At 43.3% G+C, this 23,433-nt stretch overlaps 1 protein-coding gene across 4 annotated transcripts in view; it reads right to left on the bottom strand.

Moving 5' to 3' along the window:
* The window catches only part of BCL7A (BAF chromatin remodeling complex subunit BCL7A), a 34,174-nt gene extending 11,060 nt beyond the window's left edge, over window positions 1-23,114 (bottom strand). Inside the window, exons 1-5 of one of the 4 annotated variants that reach the window (XM_005298626.5) lie at window positions 22,877-23,076; window positions 9,346-9,394; window positions 7,464-7,545; window positions 6,617-6,637; window positions 1,494-1,590 (exon numbers count right to left, since the gene is read on the bottom strand). In XM_005298626.5, the coding sequence (XP_005298683.1) occupies window positions 1,494-1,590; window positions 6,617-6,637; window positions 7,464-7,545; window positions 9,346-9,356 (211 nt within the window). In that variant the 5' untranslated portion in view covers window positions 9,357-9,394; window positions 22,877-23,076. Of the gene's footprint in view, window positions 1-1,493; window positions 1,591-6,616; window positions 6,638-7,463; window positions 7,546-9,345; window positions 9,395-22,876 lie in introns of all 4 variants that reach the window. The other 3 variants (XM_005298624.5, XM_042852471.2, XM_005298625.5) reach the window with 3 other exon arrangements.
* Between the last annotated feature and the right edge of the window lie 319 nt (window positions 23,115-23,433).

Genomic DNA, 23,433 nt, shown 5'->3' with positions numbered 1-23,433 from the left:
CATTTCTTAGCCTTCTGTAGGGAAACGTTCTTCCTACAGATCCAACCTTGAGTTTATGAAAAGTTGGCACATGTCAGTATAAGATATGGCATCCTTCCACCTCCCTTCCAAGGGACCAATGCTTGCCTTAAGACATAAAGGAGACAATCTGTATTATCATATACTTTCACTGTTTCTTTGCTTTCACCCCTAGGAATGTACCTGTTGGACAATCAAAGGAGTTGCTCCATTCCTATGGACGCCATATCAGAATTCAACATATATATTTTATACCAATAACATTTTATCAAAGTATTAATTAAATGTTAACTTGCTAACTTGAGACCATGGGCGGAGACATTATGTAACCTGTTAACCATTGGCTAATGTGCTATCTTGTCTTGCTGCAAAACCTATCCCGGGGTGTGGAACTGCCTACCCCGTCACTTTCCCTGACCCATGGAAAATCTATACATTCTATTGTAATCAACTGATTGACAGTGTCTCTGAGACTAATAAGCAAGATAACACTCCACCAGCACTGTGTGTAAAACTCCTATGTTTGACCTCTACACGGTGTGGATTTATGTCCTTCACCTTCCATCCAAAACTCTCCAAAATGCCTTAAAATCCTAAATTAGGCATCACAGCACTCCTCCCGACAATTGATTACAATACCCATGCAGTACAGACAATCATAGCTAAAGTTGCAGAAGAGATTCCATTGTAGCTCTCTGCTTTCCTATTCTGATGACTTCCTGAAATATTTACTTTGGGGATGAAGTTGTGTGTTCAGTCTCTCCCCACAATTTTTAAGCAAAATTCTTTAAGCTCCTTTGGAGTTTGGGGAAGGGCAAACAGGTGTGTATATAAATGAGCATGTTTCTTCCCTACATAGGTTATTAAAAATTACTAACATTTCACACTATCTATTAAGACATACTTCAATAGACAGTCTCTGCTTTGCTAAATTTGAAAAAGCGGTTTAAAGATAAATTTTATCATATTTTAAATGCGAAACAGGGTATTTTATTAAGCAGTTACCTGTGCACTTCAAGGACAGACACACTGTGAAGACATATGCAGCTAGTATGAGTTAGCAAATACATACAGAAGAACTCACTAGCTTTCCACTGCCAAAGCAAGCCATGTCTATATGCTGCACAAGGCTACTACTTCACTTAGATAAGCGAAACAGCACCTGGGAAACTGGGTTTATTTTTGTTTTGTCCTTTTCATGTTTTATTTCAGTGTCTTAGCTTCCCTCACAGCTGACATAGGGATTTTCTTTTACATGCAGCCAGACTGAAAACTGCATTTACCACCATCAACGTTAATGACTTATACCACACACTGATCTAGTGCCATGCGTTTCTATTTTTTTTATTCTCACTTGGGCAAATTCTGCCCGTACACACCAGCAACTCCTGTTGATTCCAATAGGAATCTTGTCCATTGGTTATTTCCTTTATAACAGTGCACAGAGTAGCCTGGGCTGGCCATGTCCCACTCACCATGCATGTCCATCATCCCTGGAGAAGAGCTATTCTCTGGAGTGGTCACTTCAGAGCCACATTTTTCATCTTTGCCTTTTTTCTTATTTTTGTTTTTCTGAAAAACAAAAACACCCCCCAAAAATTAAAGTCACCAAATAGTTAGCCAGGAAACCAACATCCATGTGTTAGTGTAAAACTCTCTCTTTCAGCTCAGTGCATTAGTCCTGTAAGCATATTATGCTTATAATTTTCATATGGGAAATAAGGCCAAGTCAAGAATTACCAAGAACACTGATGAGGCAGTCATCATAAGAATCTCTGAGAAACACTTATACAGTTTATTCTTTATGACCCACCGAAGGAAAAAAAAGAGCAACTATTATCAGAAGTTCTGCTAATGTTTAGTGTTTATAAACATTATTATTATTTGTATATTGTAGTGTCTAGGAGCCCTACTCACAGATCAGGAGACCTTTGCTTTTCATCTTCAAAACCACTGCACAACATTACATCACCCTTGTGAGGTAGCTCATTATTATCCCCCCATTTTGCAGCTGGAGAAATTGAGGCAGAATGCTCCAGTGAGTTATCCAAGGTAAAATGAAGCAGCTGCATAAGAATCAGGATTAGAACTGGGGAGTTGCTGGTTGCCAGTGGGCAGAACAAAATACCACACCTCTCTCTTTATAACAGAAATTTTACCATAGCTTACTGCAGTGCTATAACCAATAGCACAGGCCCTAGCAGTTTTGCACCTTTCCCAAGTGCGGTCATACTACTTTGTTGCTGAAAGCCCACCTGTACGTTACGCTTGGGGGCAGCTCTCTTTAGAGAGAGGAGTAGAAATAAAGAGAAGTATTTGAACACGTACTTTGTTCCTCCTGGATGTTCGCCAGAGCTCTGCTGGCCTTCAGAACACAATGAAAAACTCATTTTATTTTCAGCCTAGCATCTGTTTTGCCTAGGGCTAAGACTGTGGATGACTCCTCCCCCACAGCTGGTGTATCGGGAGACTTGAAGGTATATAATACTCCAATAGGTATGTAGTTTAATTTATTATGCACCATTAAGGTGTTTTTGGGGTATTTTTATTGCTGTTTTTCCCCATTCCCAAGAGCTACAAAGGCAACTGGAAAAGGAAAGACAATATCAAGAGAACTCCTGCGAAGCCCTAGAAGCCAAAAGTGGAGGCAACGTCATTAGAGTAAGGGCTGGGATTTGGGAATTCTTTACATGATTTCTGATTCTGCCACTTTGGAGCCTTGAGTAAATCAATTCCCTGCTTTGTACCTCAGTATCCTATTCTGGAAAATAGGGATAACAGTGATCTACCTCACAGTGAAGCAACAAACATTACTGGTAAAGCACCTTGAGATTGCTAGATGAAAGACTGGCAGGCTGCAAGTGCCAAGTATTTTAAAGAGTATGAAGTGGTTCTGGAGAGAGAATGGAGTAGGGGTAATTATCTCCTGGGAGGGCTATATTATGAAGCAACAGCCTGCTCCAGGTTATCATCTAGTCACCTAGGACACAGCATCTTCACTTTTTGCATGCATTTTTGAATGTGTGCATGATGGTAATGGTGGGGGACTGAGAATTTTCACATGGAAAGGATGGCTGTTTCCTGCCTGCCTCCCTCCCTCCCACTGACCCAGGCTGCTGAGACTTTTCCCTTCTCCATATACAATGTAGTTTCTGAATTAAATCCAAAAGGCGGAGCAGGAAGGATTATGAGAGAAAGAGAAATCCCAGCAGCAGCAAGACAGTCCTGTATGCACACACCCCTGCTCCATGTCCTGTGTAATAGCAGGAGCTGCAAGAGTTAAAGCAACAAAAGAGATGTTTGCATCCATATGAAAATCCATGTCTAGAAAGGGATGCAGCATTTTCAATTAGGAGATGATGTAATTGGTCTCCTAGGAGAAAGTGCCAGCTGCGCTGCTCTTGGAATACCCAGTTCCTGCTGAGAGAAAGGAGAATGAAAAGCCAGTTTTCAGGGAGGGAGAAGCTCAGTAACCAACCCATTATGATCAGGCAACACTCTCCAATGAGGGACAGAAACAAGAAGACAATCAAGTATGGTCCAAGGCTGCAGAAGAATTTCAACAAGACAGACACTGGGGCACTTTTCTCTATCCTTGGAACAAGGTTTTTTCCCCCCCTATTAAAATATACATCATAAATACAAACACTTACATATACATATTTCAGAAAGTTATTGACAAATCTAACAGCTCTGGATCAAGGAGGCCACACTTCCCAGAAACACTATATTTCTTTTCAGAGGGAGCAAAAGGGTAGCAGCTGAGTGAACAGCTCCTAAACCATCCCACCAAAACAGCTCAGGTGGGCCTAGGAGCGCTATATGCATTGATGGGGGAGACACTAACCAGGCCCCCTAAAATGGCATACAACTTCCTTTGGGGCCATGGAGCATTGCAGGACACATTAGTAAGACCCCATCCTACCAGTCTAATGAGCACTAGGAGGCTACCTTAATCTGCTTCTGTGCATGTAGGCCAAGGGCAGGTGGAGAATAATCCTTGTGCCCAAATTAAAAGACCAGATTTTGCCCTCCTTCCTTTAGGTTCTCTCAAAATGTATAGCTCTTTTCTGTTCAGGGATCTCATGTGCCACAAGGCAGAGACCCTTTTATCTTAAACAAGGCTGCAACAGCATGTGAATGTTAGAATGACCTAGTTTCAAAGGGTGTCTGTCAATTAGTTTTAGACTCAAAATCAAGGGTTATTTGCCCAATATGCCAAATTATGGTCCAAATATTCTAACTGGTTACATGTGAAAGGACTCTCAGACAAATACAGAGCCTCACTGACTGTAATGAGGATCCGCCTATGCGGAGACGATATGCTCACACAGAATATGTCTATGAATTCAGTTCTAATGTACTATGAAGGACATTTTAAAAAAAATGTCAGAAGTATTCTGCCGGATGCAGGCTTAGATGCAGGAAAGTTTGCCTGGAAAAACCCTAGAAACTGTAACCCCCACATCTCAAATATATTTAACAAAGCATACATTATAACAGCAATCATTTTCTCTGTATAACAAGTAATCCAATTAGTGCCAACACTTATCAAAGAGATAAAAAGTTTCTATGCAGAACACTTCTGTGAAAAAAATAGGCATCCTAACTGATGAGAGCTTATTTCACACACAAGCTGTTCAGCTTTGAAGAAACTTTTAAATACAAGAGACTCTCTGGAAATCTTTGCAGCATGTCAGCTAGTGAAGTCTTTAGCACAACTTTTTTTTATTGTGATTACATTTACATAGACGTTCAAGACAGGCATGTTAATTTAAATATCTCAACCATTCAACAGCTGAGGGAAGGTGTTGTGCAAGTCCATGAGGGAACCATGTAGCTCCAGCAATGGATGCAGCTTCCAAGTATATCATCTACATCTTCTAACTGGCCACAGTAGCAAAGCGGAAAGTCACAAAGGCCTCACTTATAGACATTTGCAGCACACTTGATCCCTCTACATCTGAAGCAATTAAGCTTTGCCACAGATAGCTTGGAAGGTCAAAATCAGGGACTGGACTGTTGCATAGGCATTGGCTCTGTTTGTAGCTTCTTCTTGCCATCTAGTGGTGACAGAGGTTCTTTAAAGCAGTGGTTCTCAAAGCCGGTCTGCCACTTGTTCAGGGAAGCACCTGGTGGGCCGGACCGGTTTGTTAACCTGCCGCGTCCGCAGGTTCAGCCGATCGCGGCTCCCGCTGGTCACGGTTCGCCGCTCCAGGCCAATGGGGGCTGCGGGAAGCGGCGCGGGCCGGGGAATGTGCTGGCTGCCCTTCCCGCAGCCCCCATTGGCCTGGAGCGGCGAACCACGGCCAGTGGGAGCTGCGATCAGCCGAACCTGAGGACGTGACAGGTAAACAAACCGGCCCGGCCCACCAGGGGCTTTCCCTGAACAAGCAGCGGACTGGCTTTGAGAACCACTGCTTTAAAACAGCGGCCCAATTAGCACACAGCTGCGGCCCAGCTGTGTGCTAAAGACCACCAGGTCACAGGGTCCAGGTTCCCAGCTGCTTGGCCACCCAGTGCGGCAGGGACTGGCCTCATGTTGCGGGGGTCTGGGGCTGCCAGCCAGCCCTGCAGAGGGTCTAGAATCCAGGGGCTGCCATGCAGGGTCCAGGGGCTGCCATCCGGGGTCGACGTCAGGGCTGCCAGCTGCCACATGGGGTCAGAGTCTGGGCTGCCGCCCGGCTGCCCTGCCACACAGCTGGGTCCAAGGTCGGGGCTGCTGCCCGGTCCTGTACAGCAAGGTCCGGGGTCCCTGCTGCCCACCGGCCATCCAGCCCCCGTCCAGGGCTCCACTCTGTGGAGGGATCTCTGGGTGGGAGGCGCTGGGCACAGTGCTCTGGGGATGGCAGGCTGTGGTTCTCAACCTGTGGCCCATTATAATAAATAGGCTGAGAACCACTGCTTTAAAGGAACTGTCCAAACAGGGTGCCTTGAACTGAAAATGGCAGATTGGTGGATTGGAGACTTCTTTAAACGGGGTAGATGTGGCATGTCTTGCACCTTAAGGAGCAGATTCTGCAAGATGACTGAAGTCACGTAAAGAAACAGGTTCAGTTTAACATAACCTCAATCAGAAGACAGAGCGAGGCCTGGAAATTGGGTTTTGAGTAGTGTGAATCCAGGCTTCAGTCTTTTTTAAGAGCCACTATTTTGGACATTTTACTAGACCGGTGGTTTTCAACCTTTTTTCATTTGCAAAATTTCAAATTGAGATGTGGACCCTTTTGAAAATTTTAGGCAGTGTGCGGACTCTTGGGGATCCGCAGACCATGTTGAAAACTACTGGTAACAACCACTTTTCGCGGACCCCTTAGACTTAGTCTGTGGTCCCCCAGGGGTCTCTGCAGACCACAGGTTTAAAACCACCATACTAAACTATTAGTTCCATCAAACTGCAACTTATTTCACACCTCTGCTATAGATTTAAAACAGTGGCAACATGGTCCAGTGGATAGGTTACCAGACTGGGGTTCAGAAGACCCAAGTTATATTTCCCTGCTCTGTTACTGACTTAGTGTGAGACCTTGGGTAAATCACAATTTCTCTCTGCACAAATTTATCCACCTGTAAAATGGGAGTAATAATGCATACTTACCTTTGTAAAGAACTTTGAGATCTACGGATGAAAAGATAAGTGCTATTAATTTTTATTTTCATTATAAATGCTGTTTTATGCCATGTGTCTATCATAGCAAAAAAACAGAGTGAATTCACAGTGCACTGCACAGTAAGATCATCAATATGCTGCTTGTGCAATGCTTATTTATCAGGAGAAAATAGTCATTACAATAGCAGACAACATTCTATACTGCTTGGCTTGAGCATCTTAACCAATACAATAATACCTCACATTTCCATGGCACTTTTATACCAAAGAATTCTAAAACACTTTATAAACTACACACACACACAGAGGAATCTCTTCATAAGCCACTGAAATAAAGGTGTCTCTATTGTGAGATGTGGCAACTGTTTAACGATGCACAGCAAGAATACAGTATACATACTGTGCACAGTTAGCTGTACAAGTTACTTTCCTCTGATGGTCGTATGGATCTTTCAAAAAGAAAAAGGTGAGATAAAATCTTTTTTTTTTTTGCAATTAGGAAAATATGATTACATTGGAAAGTGGGGATGCAGAATCTATAACTAACTATTTTAAAAAACTGACTCGCTTTCAAATTAACAGTATCTCTTTAAAAGTCACATATTAGAATGAGACTTGGGGGGAAAAGTGCTACCCTACTGAATCACCAACAATACTTTCTGCAGCAACCTCAGTTTCCCTTGGAAGTCTTCTATTTAAGTACTAAGACCCAACCCAATATTAACTTTGAGATCTGAGGACAGACAATACGTCCCCTTACAACCTTAACTAAATACTGTTCTGCAGTTCCAAAACTTCTAAGCTATCTATCTGTAGGGCGTCCAGAAATACTTACATCATCAACTTTGGGCTCTGTTACTGGTACCCATTTGTAAATTCTGAGGGATGTGTCGCCAACTGTCACCCATTTCTTCTCCCTATAAAATTACAATGCAGGAGAAGTTAACATTAAAAACTTCATATTCACAAAATGACCTACTATGTTGTCAAGGATTTAAATGGGCTATCATACAGTTAAGATGATCTCTGTTATACCATCTTTAATACTGTAAGTATGTATATATAATTACCTGCATTTAAAAAACAACCAATTATAGCCTGCAAACAACTTCACAATTCTAAGAGCAGTTACTGGCTTAGCTGAGTGACTGCAGTAGCAGTAACGAGACCTGGGTTAGAGAGATGGTTAAGCAGAATTCTAGCCAACCAAAAACACAACTACAATGGTTTCAATTTTATTTAACTTTGTATAAAGCAGTTTTCAGACACATGGTATTTTGGTTGCTGTACAGTTAAATTTAGTGATACTGGAAATCTAAATGCTGTCTGACCATTTAAATTTTATTTTTGGAGAGAAACTTTCTGGTAGCAATTTTACTGTTCACTCAACACCTATGTCAAATAGCTTTGAAATTAAGGCTGGCCTATTGGTAGCGATATGTGCTGCCATGCAGAAGGCTAGAATCTGATTCTTGGACCCTGGCTCCCTGGACCAGCTGGGGTTCGGAATACTATGGAAGAGAGAGAGCATAGCCTACAGCACTCTATGAAGACCCCTGCCAGCCAGCCAACCATGAAGTGACACTGAGGAGTTGCACAGGGAATCTGTCCGGAGGGTGCCACTGCAACATGGGGCTATGAAGACATACAGAGTGGGGAGATGACACAGATGCTGAGAACAACAGAGATTGGGAGACTGACTCCCTGAGAACAATCATTACACAAGAACATTAAAGGAAGGTCCACAATGCAAGAAAAATTTCATCTAGTCTCTGGTAATCAGTTTTCAGGTCACAGATCATCACTGCTGGTTAGCAGATTCAAAATAAAATTCTGCAAACAGATTGATTAAAAACCTAGCAAAAACACACTAATGTCATTGATTATTGAGGAACAACTAAAATTAATTTGGTATGATTTCAAAACGTTTATGGATTTTGGGTGTGGGGTTTTTTTTGGTTTTTGCTTTTAAAAAAAACCCACAACATTACAGCTGGATTCCAAATCTATTATTTAATACATTGTAAAACACACGTTCTTGGCAGGATGGGAAAAAGCTTTGTCACTCCTGTGCGTTTGTGATAACATCTCCTCCAAGGTTTGCAGAATCAGCAGCAGTCACATTCTAGAAGTGCCACCGCCACCCTCCCTCCCATCTTTTCCCTTTTTGGCTACTGACAATGTCAACCTCGTTCTTCATCTGCCTGAAGGGATCCTCTTTCCTGCTTAGAAAAGGAACTATTTATGGCACTTTGGTAACAAATTTGGCTTTGTCTACACTGACATTTGTTTGAAATTTGTATTTAAAAACAGCATTTAAACTCCAATTCAGATTAAATAGTTTCCCGCTTCAGTTCTTAGATCACAATTTTGTAAATGTAGCTTAGCGCCACCCAATCATTCATACCAAATGGCCAAAGCATGTCAGAAACCAATTTAACTGGAACTCAGTTTGAATTCTGTTCCTAAACATGATAAAAATGACAGTGGAGAAAAGAGCATGCAAATGCTAAGGAGAACAAACCTGTAAAGAGATTCTCATGATACACGGTTTGTTTGTTTTAAGGATATAAGACAATCTAAACTCATCTCTAGTTAAGAAAGCCTTTGAAGTTATGGAAACAAGAATGGATTTTAGTATCAAGGCTTTTTAGTCTTCTCCTACATCAAAATATTACTTAGAGATGCTGCACTGGAAAACCAAAAGTTCAAGGTACCTGGTTAGCATCTCAAAGCAGCCTCAAAGCAGCATCTTCACTGGACAGACTGTAGAACACAGGAGGAAACCTATATTAGTAACTTTTTCCTTCTAGTGTAAAAATTAGCCCCGACATTTCAATTCTATTAAGCTTCTAAGCAGTATTTTTAACCTTTGATAACCTCCAACCGAAAGGATTTTTTCTGATTTAAATGAACAGTAATGAACAGAAACACCACAACACGAATAATAATTTTTGATGGAAGTACACCAAAGCCCCAATTCTGCAAACACTTATGCATATGAGCAATAACACTGAACTTAATGGGACTACTCACTCATGTACTTCACTTTACAAATGTGATTGCAATACTGGAACTTTAGAGAGCACGAGTACTAATAAGAATGAAGACAAGCTTCTTTTTAACAAACTCTTAGTTAAGCTGCCAATGTAAACTTTGTAACAAGTAAAGAAATTTAACTGGTTTCAAACATTAACAGATACCTTTTAAAATCTAGAGAATGGGCAAGAGCGTTCAGCTTCATAATTTATAAGTAAGTACAGATGAATGCTTAAACTACAAGTACTTCCTACAATGTTTTTATCCACAATATTTATCATATTCCCATTTCAAAAACTCCAAATTGTATTCTGATGTCCTCAATGTTATTTACTGTACAAAGAAAATCACTCTGATCTGCTAATTAAAGCATTTCTTTTAATTAGATAGAATTAACATAAGATACTCATTTGTGTTTCCAACAGCACCCGCAATGTGCTAGATGCTGTATGAATTATGAACTGTAGCATGGTCTAGAACAGAGGTGGGCACACTATGGCCCACGGGCGACATCCGGCCCGCGGGACCATCCTGCCCGGCCCCTGAGCTCCCTGGCGGGAAGGCTAGCCCCCAGCCCCTCCCCTGCTGTTCCCCCTTCCCCTGCAGCCTCAGATTGCCACCTGGCCAGGCAGCACAGCGAGTTCCTGCTGCTCTGAGTGGCATGGTTAGGGAGCGGGGGGGAGGGGTTGGATAAGGGGCAGGGGATTCCAGGGGACAGAGGATTGGGAGGGGGACAGGGACCGGGGGGGTTGGATAAGCGTGAGAGTCCTGGGGGGCCTGTCAGGGGTGTGGATAGGGATCGGGGCAGTCAGGGGACAGGGAGCAGGGGGGACTGGATAGGGGGTGGGGTCCTGGAGGGGCAGTTAGGGACAGGGGGCCCCGGGAGAGGGCAGTCAGGAGACAAGGAGCGGGGTGGGGGGGTTGGATGAGTCGGGAGGTCTGAGGGGGGGCGGGAAGTGGGAGGGGACAAATAGGGGGGCAAGGGCCAGGCTGTTTGGGGAGGCACAGCCTTCCCTAGCTGGCCTACATACAGTTTTGCAACTTTGATGTGGCCCTCGGGCCAAAAAGTTTGCTCACCTCTGGTCTAGTAGTTGACTAAGCATGGGACTAGAAGCAAGGAACTCCTGAGTTGTATCTGCTCTGATTTGACACCTGGGGCAAGTCAATTCTCTCTGTCTCAGTTTCCCCATACTCACCTTGAAAGTTAGTTTGTTTAAAAAAAAAAAAAAAAAATACTAACTTCCAATTGCCCCCAACCATCCTTGCCAATTTTCTGGTTTTACAATCGGATAGTGAAAGGGCATCACATTTTGGTCTAAATTATTTTAATTTGTTTTAGGTTGATAATGATCCTTAAGGTTTGCACAAAATTTGAAGACAGCAATAGATAGGTAAGTATTTAGAATGTAATGCTTATCTCAGGCTATGTCTACACTACCACTTATGTCGGCAAAACTTACGTCGCTCAGGGGTGTGAATATTCTATGCCCCGGAGCGAAGTAAGCTGCCCCGGCATAAGCAGTAGAGTGCACAGCGCTACGTCAGCGGGAGAGCTTCTCCCACCAACATAGCTACCGCCACTCATTGGGGGAGTGGTTTAATTATTCCGACAGGAGCTCCCTCCTCTCAGCACAAAGTGGCTACACAAGAGATCTTACAGCAGCCCAGCTGCATCGGAACAGCTGTGCCACTGTAAGCTCTCTAGTGTAGGACATAGCCTTAGACACACCAGTACCCTAGAACTTAAGTTACATAATCACTCAAGGTCTAATTTTAAATAGCCAAGACTTCCTATGCAAAAATTATATACATAAACCCCAAGGCCCTCAAAGAAAACCAAGCGTCAAATTGCATGTATAAATGCAACACGTTAGTGGATGAAACAGAACACCATGCATTACATTTATACATGAAATGTCAAGAGGCCTTTTATATTAGCATTGAACATCAGAAACAAAAATTGTTTAACAGAACAAGAACTGAAAGCCTTTGCTGCAGATACAGCATTGCCATTTAAGCAGAGAGGCTTTCAAATAGAACAGACTTGAAGAAATCCACTACTTGTTACAGTTTCTTACCATGTCTGCTATTTACTAAAACAATGTGTGTTTAAACAAGGATAGCTCCCGCATACCCCATCTTCTCTTGATGGTCATGAAATGTCATAATGCTGAATTTATCACATCACACTCACTTGCATTGCAACAGAGTTTGGTGAAAATCGCAGAATTATGACTTCCCTGTGGGATCAAGCAGAAGGAGAAAGGGGGGAATGGGAAAGAAAATGCCATTATTAGACACACAAAGTATCTCTCGAATGCACAAAACTGAAAAAAATGAAAATATTTTTTCAACTTTAGGCTCTCTCTTCAGAGCTGGGGATGTGACTTTGTAGATGTCGGTATAGTGACTAGCAGAAAGGTCTCTCGACCCTATTGTCATATAAAGAAATAATAATCACAAAAATAGCATCAGAGTAATTGGAAAAAAAATACTGACCAAGGACAGGTCCTTTGGTTCAAAATGTTCTTCATCCAACTGTGTTTCCGTACGAAAGCTGCCATTTAACTTGTATACCTAAGGATCCATTTTTATGCAGAGTCTACTAGTTCCCCAAGTTGCAGAGATGGCTCTTGTTGACTGCACTAATCTGAAGGGTATGTTTAGAATGCGCCAAATTCTAATGCAACTCCCATCGAAGTCAGTGGTACATGAATATCAGAGAGTAGAATCTGACTCAAAATCGAATATGCAATGAGCCACAAAACACAACCTAATTCAGCCACATGAAAGGGGCTCTATGAATCATGACAAAATCTCAAAGAGATGACTTGATTACACTAGAGAAAGTGCTAACACCCTTTCAACTACACCAGTACTAGAAACGTTAGAAGCACTAGCTTGGATATAACACTTGCCAGCACTTTTAACCATCAAGCTCTGTGAAGGGTTAGATGATATAATGTCAGGGTGGATAAAAATCAATGATTTAAAAAAAAAATCGATTTAAATTAAAAAATCCAATTTTTTTGATAAAATGCTTTTTGGGGAAAAAACCTATCTAAAGATAGTTTTAATTAAGATACATTAGAGCTCAAATATATCTCATCATGGAATAGGGATTATAAATTCTAATTCTATAGTATGAGACAATATATTCATGTAATGTTTAAGAAGTTTTATAAATGAGTTCCAATAGTTCATGGATTAGGGACCCAATCTTATGGGGTTCCACAGGCTTCTGTATAGATTATTTAGGTTAATCTTTCTATTTACCCAATGGGACTCAATGTTCAATCTAGAAGATACCATCAGAGATGCTTAGTTTTGTAGCTCTCAAACTGTGGATTTGTGTCTCCAGAGATAACATGCTTGTTAACAGCAAAAAAAATTTAAAATAAATAAATAATATATAGAGATGAGAAATAACAGACCTCAATCCTATTGTCCCTCTACAAATTTGTGTACACAGAGACAATCCCTTACCACTCTCTAACAGTGCAAAGTTTCAAAAAGTTCAATTAATAGAAGATTGTTGGGGGTGGAATAGATCTGGACAAGGAGAAGAAGTCTGGAGATAAATGTGAGAAGCGAGAGACACATGCTTGTTTTGTTAAAATATTATATTTGCTGTTGAAGAAAAAATCTAGAACACTTAACGTTGTTGTTTTAGTTAAATAAAACTATTTAAATGTCTGTCTGGTGCTGTTCTCCTCCTAATACAGCATGGCAAGAAAATTCTCCAAATATTAATGATTATCCTGTTGAATTGGAGATAGTTCACCTCCCAATGACTTCATAAATATCTCCTTCAATTATCTTTGGTAAATGAAATAACCAAACAATCATTGATTTTCTGATTTAGCTGTAAAACTAATCTGAAAAGTTTTCAAAATAAATCACTGTTAAACAATGTATAGTGTGTACCTTCTAAAAATGAAACCTACATCTATCTCTGAGTTGTGAAGAATATGTATTAAGGTTATAACAACCAACAAGAATGCATTTTTATGTAGAAAACCATGATTAAATCGAGTCTTCCTGACTAGTGATTTAAATCAAATCCACCCTGTATAATGTCAAATGCTGGCAACAGCCACAAAGCTATGGTAGGGCTCCCAACATTCCCAATGTTGGTGGAGCTGAAATAATCATAGAATATCAGGGTTGGAAGGGACCTCAGGAGGTCATCTAGTCCAACCCCCTGCTCAAAGCAGGACTAATCCCCAGACAGATTTTTGCCTCAGAACCTTAAATGGCCCCCTCAAGGATTGAACTCACAACCCTGGGTTTAGCAGGCCAATGCTCAAACCACTGAGCTATCCCTCCCCCTCTAATATTAGCAATGGTGGGAAAATGTTGGCAAGACGTTAACCCATTGGTCCACTGATTCTCCAGAGGACCTGAATTAGTCTCAGATGCCTCTGGCTTTGTCAAAACTAGAGTCCGCTTTGTGCTAACTTTTTAATTTTGATCTGTGTGGATGAGCACCTATTTTTTCCACCTCAATCCTGAATTTTCAGTTTGAGGTTGAAACAAACCCCAAAATTCGACACAAAACTCAGTCAAAATAGCTGAGATTCACCAGGCTTTGCAGTCAAGATACAGGTTATATACAATTTTGATGCAAAAGCACAAATTGACCCACGTTCTACAAACTGAGGTTTCCTCTAAAGTGCTGTCTCCCTTGGAGAGCCAGAACATAGTTTAAAGTTTGTAACAATACCTGAAGTGAATTTCACGTAGTTGGGGTTTCATGTCGTACTGCTCTAGCAAAAGATTTCCTATTGGTGCCACATGAAGAAATCCCAGATCTCTATCATTTTCAGGGAGGGAATGGAAAGGGCAAAAGCCAATGTTTTGAAATTCTTATAAAGTAGGGAAATCTACTTTAAGGAAGAAATACCAGCAACAAAACCTGTAATTGATCTTTTCAACCTCAGAAAGTTAAACAGCACGTATTTTGTACAGTCCAAGGAGAGACCATGAATAGAGATGCTCCAGTGGTAATGCCTACAAGTGCCAATCTGTAGCTAGCCACAGCGTATTATGGTTCTCCACCAGACACACCTGGGAGAGCACTATGATCTCTCAAACTCCTCATCAACGAATGAGTTACTTTGCTCCTTAGCTCTCACACATATTGGTAACATTTCCTAGTGTGTGTCCCATTTAAAGACTCTGCTGTGGGGCCAGACTTTTCCATAATAAATATTGAGCACTTCTATAATAATACCACCACCTGTGCATCTGTAGCTCTCAAAGCACTTTACAAAGCAGGTCAATATTATCATCCTCATTTTTACACATAGGGAAATGGAGGCACAGGTAGCAGACTATTACTATTATTATGATTTTCATCCATGATCTCCAAATGCTTTACAAACGGAGGTAAAGTATCGTTATCCCTGTATTACTGCTTGGTAAAATGAGGTAAGAGTGGCTAAATGGCTTACCCAAAGTCACACAGCAACTCAATGGCAGTTAGAAAATGGAACCCAGGTTTCCTCACTCCTAATCTAGTGCGCTATCCTAGACCGGGAGATTGGCTCAGTCTCCTCTTGCCTCTATTGTTGGTGTGTATGTGGGAAACGATGGGTTATGGAATATTAACTCCCTATACTGTACTTGTGAATTATTTTTCTGCCTCACTCTAAGCCACATATCTTGCCCCCCAAAATCCTGTGATATGCATTATGCAAATGCCTTTAATAAATAAGCAGATATTTACTCTCTCTCTCTCTCTCTCTCTCTCTCTCATTGAAATACTCTAAAACTTACTTTCATCGAGTAAAAATATTCCAATATTTTCTGGCATATGGCAGAAACTGCCAAGTTTTTGACCAATCTCTTGGAATAGTATAAAATGTCCTAAATTATCCTACCTAGAATCTACAGATGCATCTCAGCCTTTGAGCTATACATGAAACATTAGGGGAAACAAAAAGAGATGTGCCTCTTAAATCCATTAAGATACACTGGACTGTAAGCACTTTTTGGATAGGCGGATTGTAAAATTATAAATATTCTGGCTAAAACAGGGACTGTCCCTTGTAGCATCATGGATGGTCAGCATTTCTGACATGTATTCAAAAGTCACATGCACAGAATGTATATTTACAGCAGCAATACCTACTCAGATATATGCTTGAGGCTCTTCTACAATATAGGCCCACTGATACAGAGCTTTGAAACAACCTAATTGAGTAAGTTGCACTAATCTCAAAGATCAAAACCATTCACAGTGAACAACTATTGTTATTATAACAGTTGTATTAAAGCACTGGTTCTCAAACTTATTTGATCGGGTCCCCCTTGTGTCTGTAGTTATTTACACTCCCCCCCCCCCCCCCCCAAGTACATAAACCGTCACCCACCTCTGAAGACAGTGCCACGCCAGCAGCAGAACACTTTTCACAGCAAACATAGCCACCCTGCTGCCCGCCCCCAGGGGCCCACAGCCAGAGCCCTGCCACCTCCAGGTGAGCCCGAGCCCAGGCTGCTTCCTGGTGAGGGATTGGGTGGGGGAGGAGAGTTGATGCCTGGGCTGCCTCCCGGTGAGGTATTGGGAGGGAGAGGGGGAAGGAGAGCCCAAGCAGCAGGGCTCTGGCTGTCCCCTTTATCCCCACCTGCTTGGTGCGCACAGCCCTTCTGTACAAGCCCCAGCCATCCAGGACTGACAGTCACAGCTCTTCAAACAAACAAAAAAACAACCAAATAAACAAAAAGGCACACCACAGCTTGGCCTCTTTTGACACATTCCCATGCCTCTCATAGGAGGCCCACCCCATAATTTGAGAACCGCTGTATTAGAGTAGTTCCCAGAGACACTGGTCAGGATCAAGCCCTCACCATTTTAGGCACTTTGCAAACATATATGAAGATACAGTCCCTGCTCCAAAGAGTTTACAGTCTAAGACAATGCATATTTTCTAAGGGACATATTCTGCCTGAGTAGAAAAATGACCCCAAAATGAGCATACATGCATATAACACAATAGTAGTTACTGTGCACCGATATTATGCCCAGTAAGAAGCCCAGTGCACCACCTCACCTCTTAGTTACATACAGTAGGGACAATGTGCATAGGAGCCATTGTCTGGGCAGAGGGGGCCTGCTCCTGGACTCATCTTTCATATATGAGTGCAATACTCAGACTACAATAAAAGTATAACTGGGTTCAAAAAAGAATTAGATAAATTCAGGGATAATTGGTCCATCAGTGGCCATTAGCCAAGATGGTCAGGGATGCAACCCTATGCTCTGGAGGTCCCTAAACCTCTGATTGCCAGAAGATGGGACTGGTTGACAGGGGATGTATCACTCGATACAAGGGGGCAATGGATCAGCGTTCATGTTGTACTCCTCATCAGTACCCGGCCGGGCCGGGCAAGCTAATGATCCAACCAATGGACCAAATTTGGCGACGAATCCTGATCACGTGCCATTTGACTGCAACCCCAATATAATCGCCATCCTTCGACTTTCAAGACCTTGGACTGGTGCTTCAAATTCTTCAGCCTAATATTGAGGGCCTTTCAGCAGCCAAATGCAGCATCATTCATGCCTTAGCCACTCATCACAGTATTGACGTAATCTGTTAGCAAGAAACTCATGTTCCAATTAGCGAAGCAGGACATTATGGTAAATGGCTTTAACCTAATTTCACACACCCCAGATGTCAAATATGGCCATGCAACATGTGTGTGCTCCGATATATCTGATGCTGTTCCATTCTCCTCCTCCAGTTTTTATGATGTGATCCATGTTGGTGGCTTTAGGACTGTCAATGTATTTAAGCCGCTGAGTGCGCTGGAACCAGCAGGTCCTTCCAACACTTGATAATCCAGCAATATTCATTGGTGATTTTAACAGCCACCACTCTCAGTGGGGATATGCTGATTTGGATGACAACAGTGAATGGTTGATGGACTGGGCAACTAACAATGACTTCATGTTGATTCACGATGCAAAACAATGTGGCACATTTCTTTCAACTAGATGGTCGAAAGGTCGTCTGACCTTTCACGGGTCAGTTCACCAGATGGCTGTTCACAACTAGTGAGCTGTATAGTACTTGATAACTTCCCTCATAGCCAACACAGACCATCGCTTATCCACATTGGGCTCCAGCTACACATCATTCAAAGCTCAACCAAGCGTTGGTAGAATTTCTGCAAGACTGGGAAAAGTTCTGTGAACCACTGGAACTTACTGTGGTTACCATTCCGTCGCATTGTATGCCAGTCGACGAAGCCTGACGCCGATTCCAAGGAGTCATTGATAAAGCCACATGCTCAGCTATACTACGGGGCTGTTGTCCAATTTACACTCCCTGCCTGAGTGCCAAACGCCAAGACTTGCTCAGGAAATTTGAATTATCTGGTGACTCCGACATTGTTGATCACCTGACTCAGTCTCTGGATGCTACCAGGCTTACTTGGTGGAAGGAATCTAGAGAGAAGCTTCACTTCATTTATTCCAGTCAGAAGTGCTGGAACTTGATCCGCGGCTGGGCGCTGCTCAACAACCTCCAGGTCAAAATTGCCCACAGGTTAAGCCCAGTGAGGTTGCAAGCCATTTTCTGTGGGTAGCAAAGGTCCCACTGGAGAAGCAATTCAAATGCAAAGTATGTAACAAATGGTGCCTACTCTGATATCAGAATGTGGGGTAAGAGTCAACCAGATCCATTTATGGTCGACGAGCTAGAGAGGGCCCTTAATTCCATCAAGATATCATAGCCCACTGCTGTGCCTAACACCTTGCTGGAATTCCTCAAACACCTTGGACCAAAGGCATCACAATGGCTTATTTAATTCTATATACGGGTCATTAATGAGAAAAAATTACCATGCACTTGGCACGAAGCAAAGATTATTGCCATTCTTAAGCCAGGCAAGGGCCCCTACAATGTGTCATGTTACCATACCATATCCTTGCTGTCAGTGTTTTTCAAGGTGTTTGAGAGTCTGAGCCTCCAACGAATCACTCCAGATTTGGATGTCTTCTTGCAGATCAAGCAGGCAGGGTTCAGGAAAGGACGCAGGACCTATGATCAAGTCCTGGCCTTGACCACCTTTATCGAAAATGGTTTTCAACAAAATCTAAAGACGGGAGCAATCTTCTTGGATCTGACTGCCACCTATGACACAGTTTGGCACAGAAGCCTTTTGTTTAAACTCTCCCAAGTTGCCCCGCGTTGGGTGGTCAAGGTAGCAGAGCTCTTCTCCAAAAGAGGAGGTTTAGAATACACATCGGCAACTGCTGCAGCTCTTAGAAGCATCAGATCAACAGCCTTCCTCAAGGTTCAGTTCTTTCACTGATACTGTTCAATGTGCACATCAACGACCTGCCAGCTACATTCTTACGCAAGTTTATCTATACCAATGATATCTGCTGCAGCTACCAAACTCAGTCTCTCTCAGAAATTGACAAGATCTTGAATGATGATACGAAACTCATGGCAAACTCTCTTAGTCGATGGTAATCACAGCCAAGCTTTTCCAAAACAGTTTCTAGTGTATTTCATCTACATAATGCAAGCGCAACATACGAGTTAAACATTTTTCTCAACGGCCAATGCCTGCAGCATGATCCAAACCCAGTTTACTTCGGTGTGACATTGAATAGGTCATTAACGTACCACAACCACTTGAGGAAGACTGCAGCCAAAGTCAGCATTTGGAACAACCTCCTCAGAAAATTGGCCAGTTCAACCTGGAGTGCAAGCACTCGGATTCTTAGACCATCAGACCTTGCCCTCTGCTATTCAACAGCAGAGTACTGTGTTCCTGTTTGGTGTCGCTCATCTCACACGAGGCTGGACGATGTAGAGCTTAACAAAGCTATGCGTATTGTTACCAGGACTTTATGGGCAACTCCGTTGCCGTGACTACCGATACTTAACAACACAGCACCACCACAAATTCGCCGTGAGAAGGCATCTGTCAGGCTGCTGGCCAAGATCCGTGAGAATAGCAACCTGCCTTTGTACACAGACCCTTCAACCACCTGCCAGCTCACCTGTCTTCTAGATGCCCTTTATGGTCATTTGTGCCACCACAGGATATGACGGTGGAATCTGCTTGACGCAACAAGAGGACAGTGACAACAGTTGTTAATCACTCTCTCATCACTGACCCAACCATCTGTCCACCAGGTTTTGATCTGCCAAGACATCTGGAGGTCATCTCTGACCCCATTTCAAATAGGACAGGGCACCTGTGTGGCCAATCTCTTTAAATGGGGTTTTTCTAATAACCTGCAATACAGCTGCGGTCAACTTCAGACTATTTCACATATCCTTGACAAGAGCCCACTGACTTATTTTGACAGCAGGTTACCAGCTCTCCACCTGGCTGATGATGACACAATCAAATGGCTGGGCACATTGTGTGCATACTCTGATATATCACTTTATAAATTGCCCTGTTCTATTCATTCCCTCTGAAGCATCTGGTACTGGTCACTGGCCTGACTCAGTATGGCCATTTTTAGGTTTATATTCTTATGTTATGCTACAGTCCAACTATGTAATGCTCCATTTTTGATCCAAATAATGGAAGCACTCACGCTGGGACTTTTCAGCTCCAGTGGTTGCATTTCCACAGTAAAGATGTGAATGGCAACAAATTGCTCCCAGTTATAACAAATTAGGTGTGGTACTCACTCTCCCTGCAAGTTGCATATGTAGCTCTTGACAAGGTCTGGGTGAGGCTGGTGTATAAATCTCATAATTCACAACAAGCTTCTTCTCAAAAATGTTTGTCACATAACTCAAAACATTTAATGTCTCAGTGCCTTTACATTCTACATGGCCTATGGGGATGAGAAACAAGAACAAAGAGACATGAGATTTGTTAACAAAACAATGAGTTCCAACAGATTCATGTGAAAAATGTCTTTGTACTAAGTGGTTTATGTAAGTACTGGTCAGACCTTCATGCAAGAAGTCACACGAATAAATCTGGCAATGGTCAGAATAAGAGCTTTCAGTAATTCTGTAAAGTCAGCCTTAAACAATCTACCCTGTGAGGATTTAAATTTACAAATTCCATTTGAATCCTAAAATCTTTACTCTTGGTACAACAAGCCAGGCTAATATTTGTGCACAGTTGCTGTGACGGTAGAAAACACTTGCAAAAAGAGATTAGCTTCTCTTATTTTAATTTGTTGGCCATGAAGAAAAGATCAAACTCCTGCCTCTCCTTCTCTTCAAGCACAGTCAAACTCCTCTCGCTCCTGTACTCTGCATAGTATTATTTAAAGGAAACAAGTACCAGTTCTCTTTAATGAAATATCAGGAAATTAAAAACAAAAAAACAAGCATCCAGCTACATTACCACTGAGAGAAAGTACTGTCACATCTCTCTACCTATTGTGTTTGACCCCCTCAATACTAATCAGCCAGTCAGCAAAGAGCATTAAAAAAATACATAGTAGAAGTATTATTTCAGGAACTCTGTACTATCATCAGACTATAACACTGAGTGCTTCAGCTCCCAACACAATAGATGGATTCCTACTTTGAAATCCCCTTCCCAAGTCCTGCATTAGTGGACACATGTTTTGCTTCTTTGTCCGATTCAAGCCAACCAGCCTATTCACAGAGTTCAAGGGCTTTAAAATGGCAACAATCCAGTTCAGGGAGAGAACAAGAGAAAAATGCAGATTTATTTCTATATTTTAATCTTTTGTTAAATCAATTTGTTATGTAATTTATAACTTTAGAACAGGAACCTTCATTTTATCCTATTCCAAATATATGAGTTATGCAGATTAAAACTGGTCCCTGGGATTTACTGTGTCTTTCATACATTTAAAAAAAGGCATTTTAGGATAGATATACAAAAGCTATTGAACATTCAAGGTCAAGCCATTTGAACAAAGTAACTCTTTCCTGAGTCACATTGACACTGCTCTTTATCCCATCCAAAAAAACCGAAACTGTGTATTGTGCTACAATAACTGTTCTACTGTATTGTTTGACTACTTCATGTTGATTTTCATAATAAAACTAGGAAAGAGAAAAGCATAAAATGCCAAAACACTTCTAAGGTTTAATAAAAGGGGATTATTTTACTATGGGTACAACCTTTAATTATGCAATCTAAAATAAATTCAAGTACCAATTATATCTCTCTCTCCAATTCCACTCAGGATTTAAAACCACCAGAATGTTAAAATAACACACTTTTGTTCACATCTGATTTGCTTGTGTGTGATCTTTGAAGCTTTTAAAAAAAAATGAACGTCTATTGGGATTTGTAATACAAGATCCTGGTTTTACTACTTGTTTTCACCCAACTCTCAAGCATGAAAAAATAAACAACACCTTTTTGATTTACGGACGAAGATCATGATTATTTCTGCAACATTACAAGGCATTTCAAAATGTGTTTCCCTAAAGAGCCTCACTAATAATACTTTTTAAAACCTCATCCCCGTCCCTGTTTTTGACAGGGAAATTTCAGAGAAGGGAAAACGGGTTTCTTTTGTAAGGAACTAAGGACAGTAGGGGTCTGACTCATGCCTACTACATCTGCTCCCATCCATGCACCGCTCCCTGCCGGGCCCCTTCCGCTCTTCTTTGATTCTGGGGGATGACACCCCCCTTCACAAACCCCGAAGCGTTGCATTCACTCCCGCACCCCCATGACTCTGCAAGAGCCCCTAGGATGGGATCGGGGGGGGGGGGTAGAAGATATACACTCTGAGGCAGCATGAAGAGGGGGTGAGACAGAGATCGAGGGCACGGGACGGTCTCGGCAACGGGGCCAACCACGGACCCACGGTACCTAACTAGGACCAAGGGCAGCAAGGGGCGATGGGAGGGGTGAACTGAAGGAGGCGAGGGAGACCACGCAAGTGGGGTTTGGGGCAGGAGGGGGGAAGCGAATGAAGGAGGGGCCAGGGAGCAGGAGGAGGGAGGACATGGGCCCGGTGGGTACCGGGCGGGGGGGGGGTTCGGCTGCAGAGCGGGGAAGGACGCGGGCCGGGGGCTCGGCCGCACAATGGAGCCCGCTGTGGCTAGCCGCCTCTCCCCCCCTCACACGCCGCCTTCGCGTGACTCGCAGGAGCGAAATGGCTTGTGGGTGAAGCCGGCTCCCCGCCCGCCGGGCTCCGGCCCCGCGCGGGGGTGGGCAGGGGCGCAGCGCCGCGGCTGGCGCGGCCGGGGGAGGGGCCGGAGCCCGGCGCGGCCCGCTCACCATTTGCGCACTTTCTCGATGGCCGCCATCACCCGCTTGATGTCATCCTTGGCCCGGCTGCGGGTCTCGGCCCGCACCGACCGGCCCGACATGCTGCTGGGGACGGGGCGGCGGCGGCTGCGGAGAATGCGGAGCTCGGCCCGGCCCGGCTGGCTGCGCCGCACGCACAATGCTCCGTCCCGCCGCTCGGCTCCGCCCAGACTCCGCCGCCCGCCGCCGGGGCTCGCGCACTGCGCAAGCGCCCAGAGCCGCCGCCGCCGGGCGCAGCACGCGGCTGCCGGGGCTCATGGGGCGCGGGAGGGGCTGGCACGCGGGCGGGGGTCCCCCCCGCAGTCAGTGCCCCGGCCAAGGCACCTCAAAGAGCTTCAGGGCGGGAAGGGGGCCCAGGCCTTGGTCCTGGTTCCGGCTGTGACACACAGTGGCCACAGCAGGGGGCTGGGAGCCAGGACTCCTGGGTCCTGTAACCAGCCCTGGGGGGAAGTGTGGGAGTCTAATATCATTAGAGGAGATGGGATCGGGTTTTGTTACCAATTGTGTCTGGACTCACTGTGGGATCT

The sequence above is a fragment of the Chrysemys picta genome, chromosome 15 (assembly GCF_011386835.1).
Source record: "Chrysemys picta bellii isolate R12L10 chromosome 15, ASM1138683v2, whole genome shotgun sequence".
Classification (NCBI taxonomy): Eukaryota; Metazoa; Chordata; order Testudines; family Emydidae; genus Chrysemys; species Chrysemys picta.
Note: the sequence above shows the minus strand (reverse complement) of the source record. Positions and strands in the feature narration are given on the sequence as shown.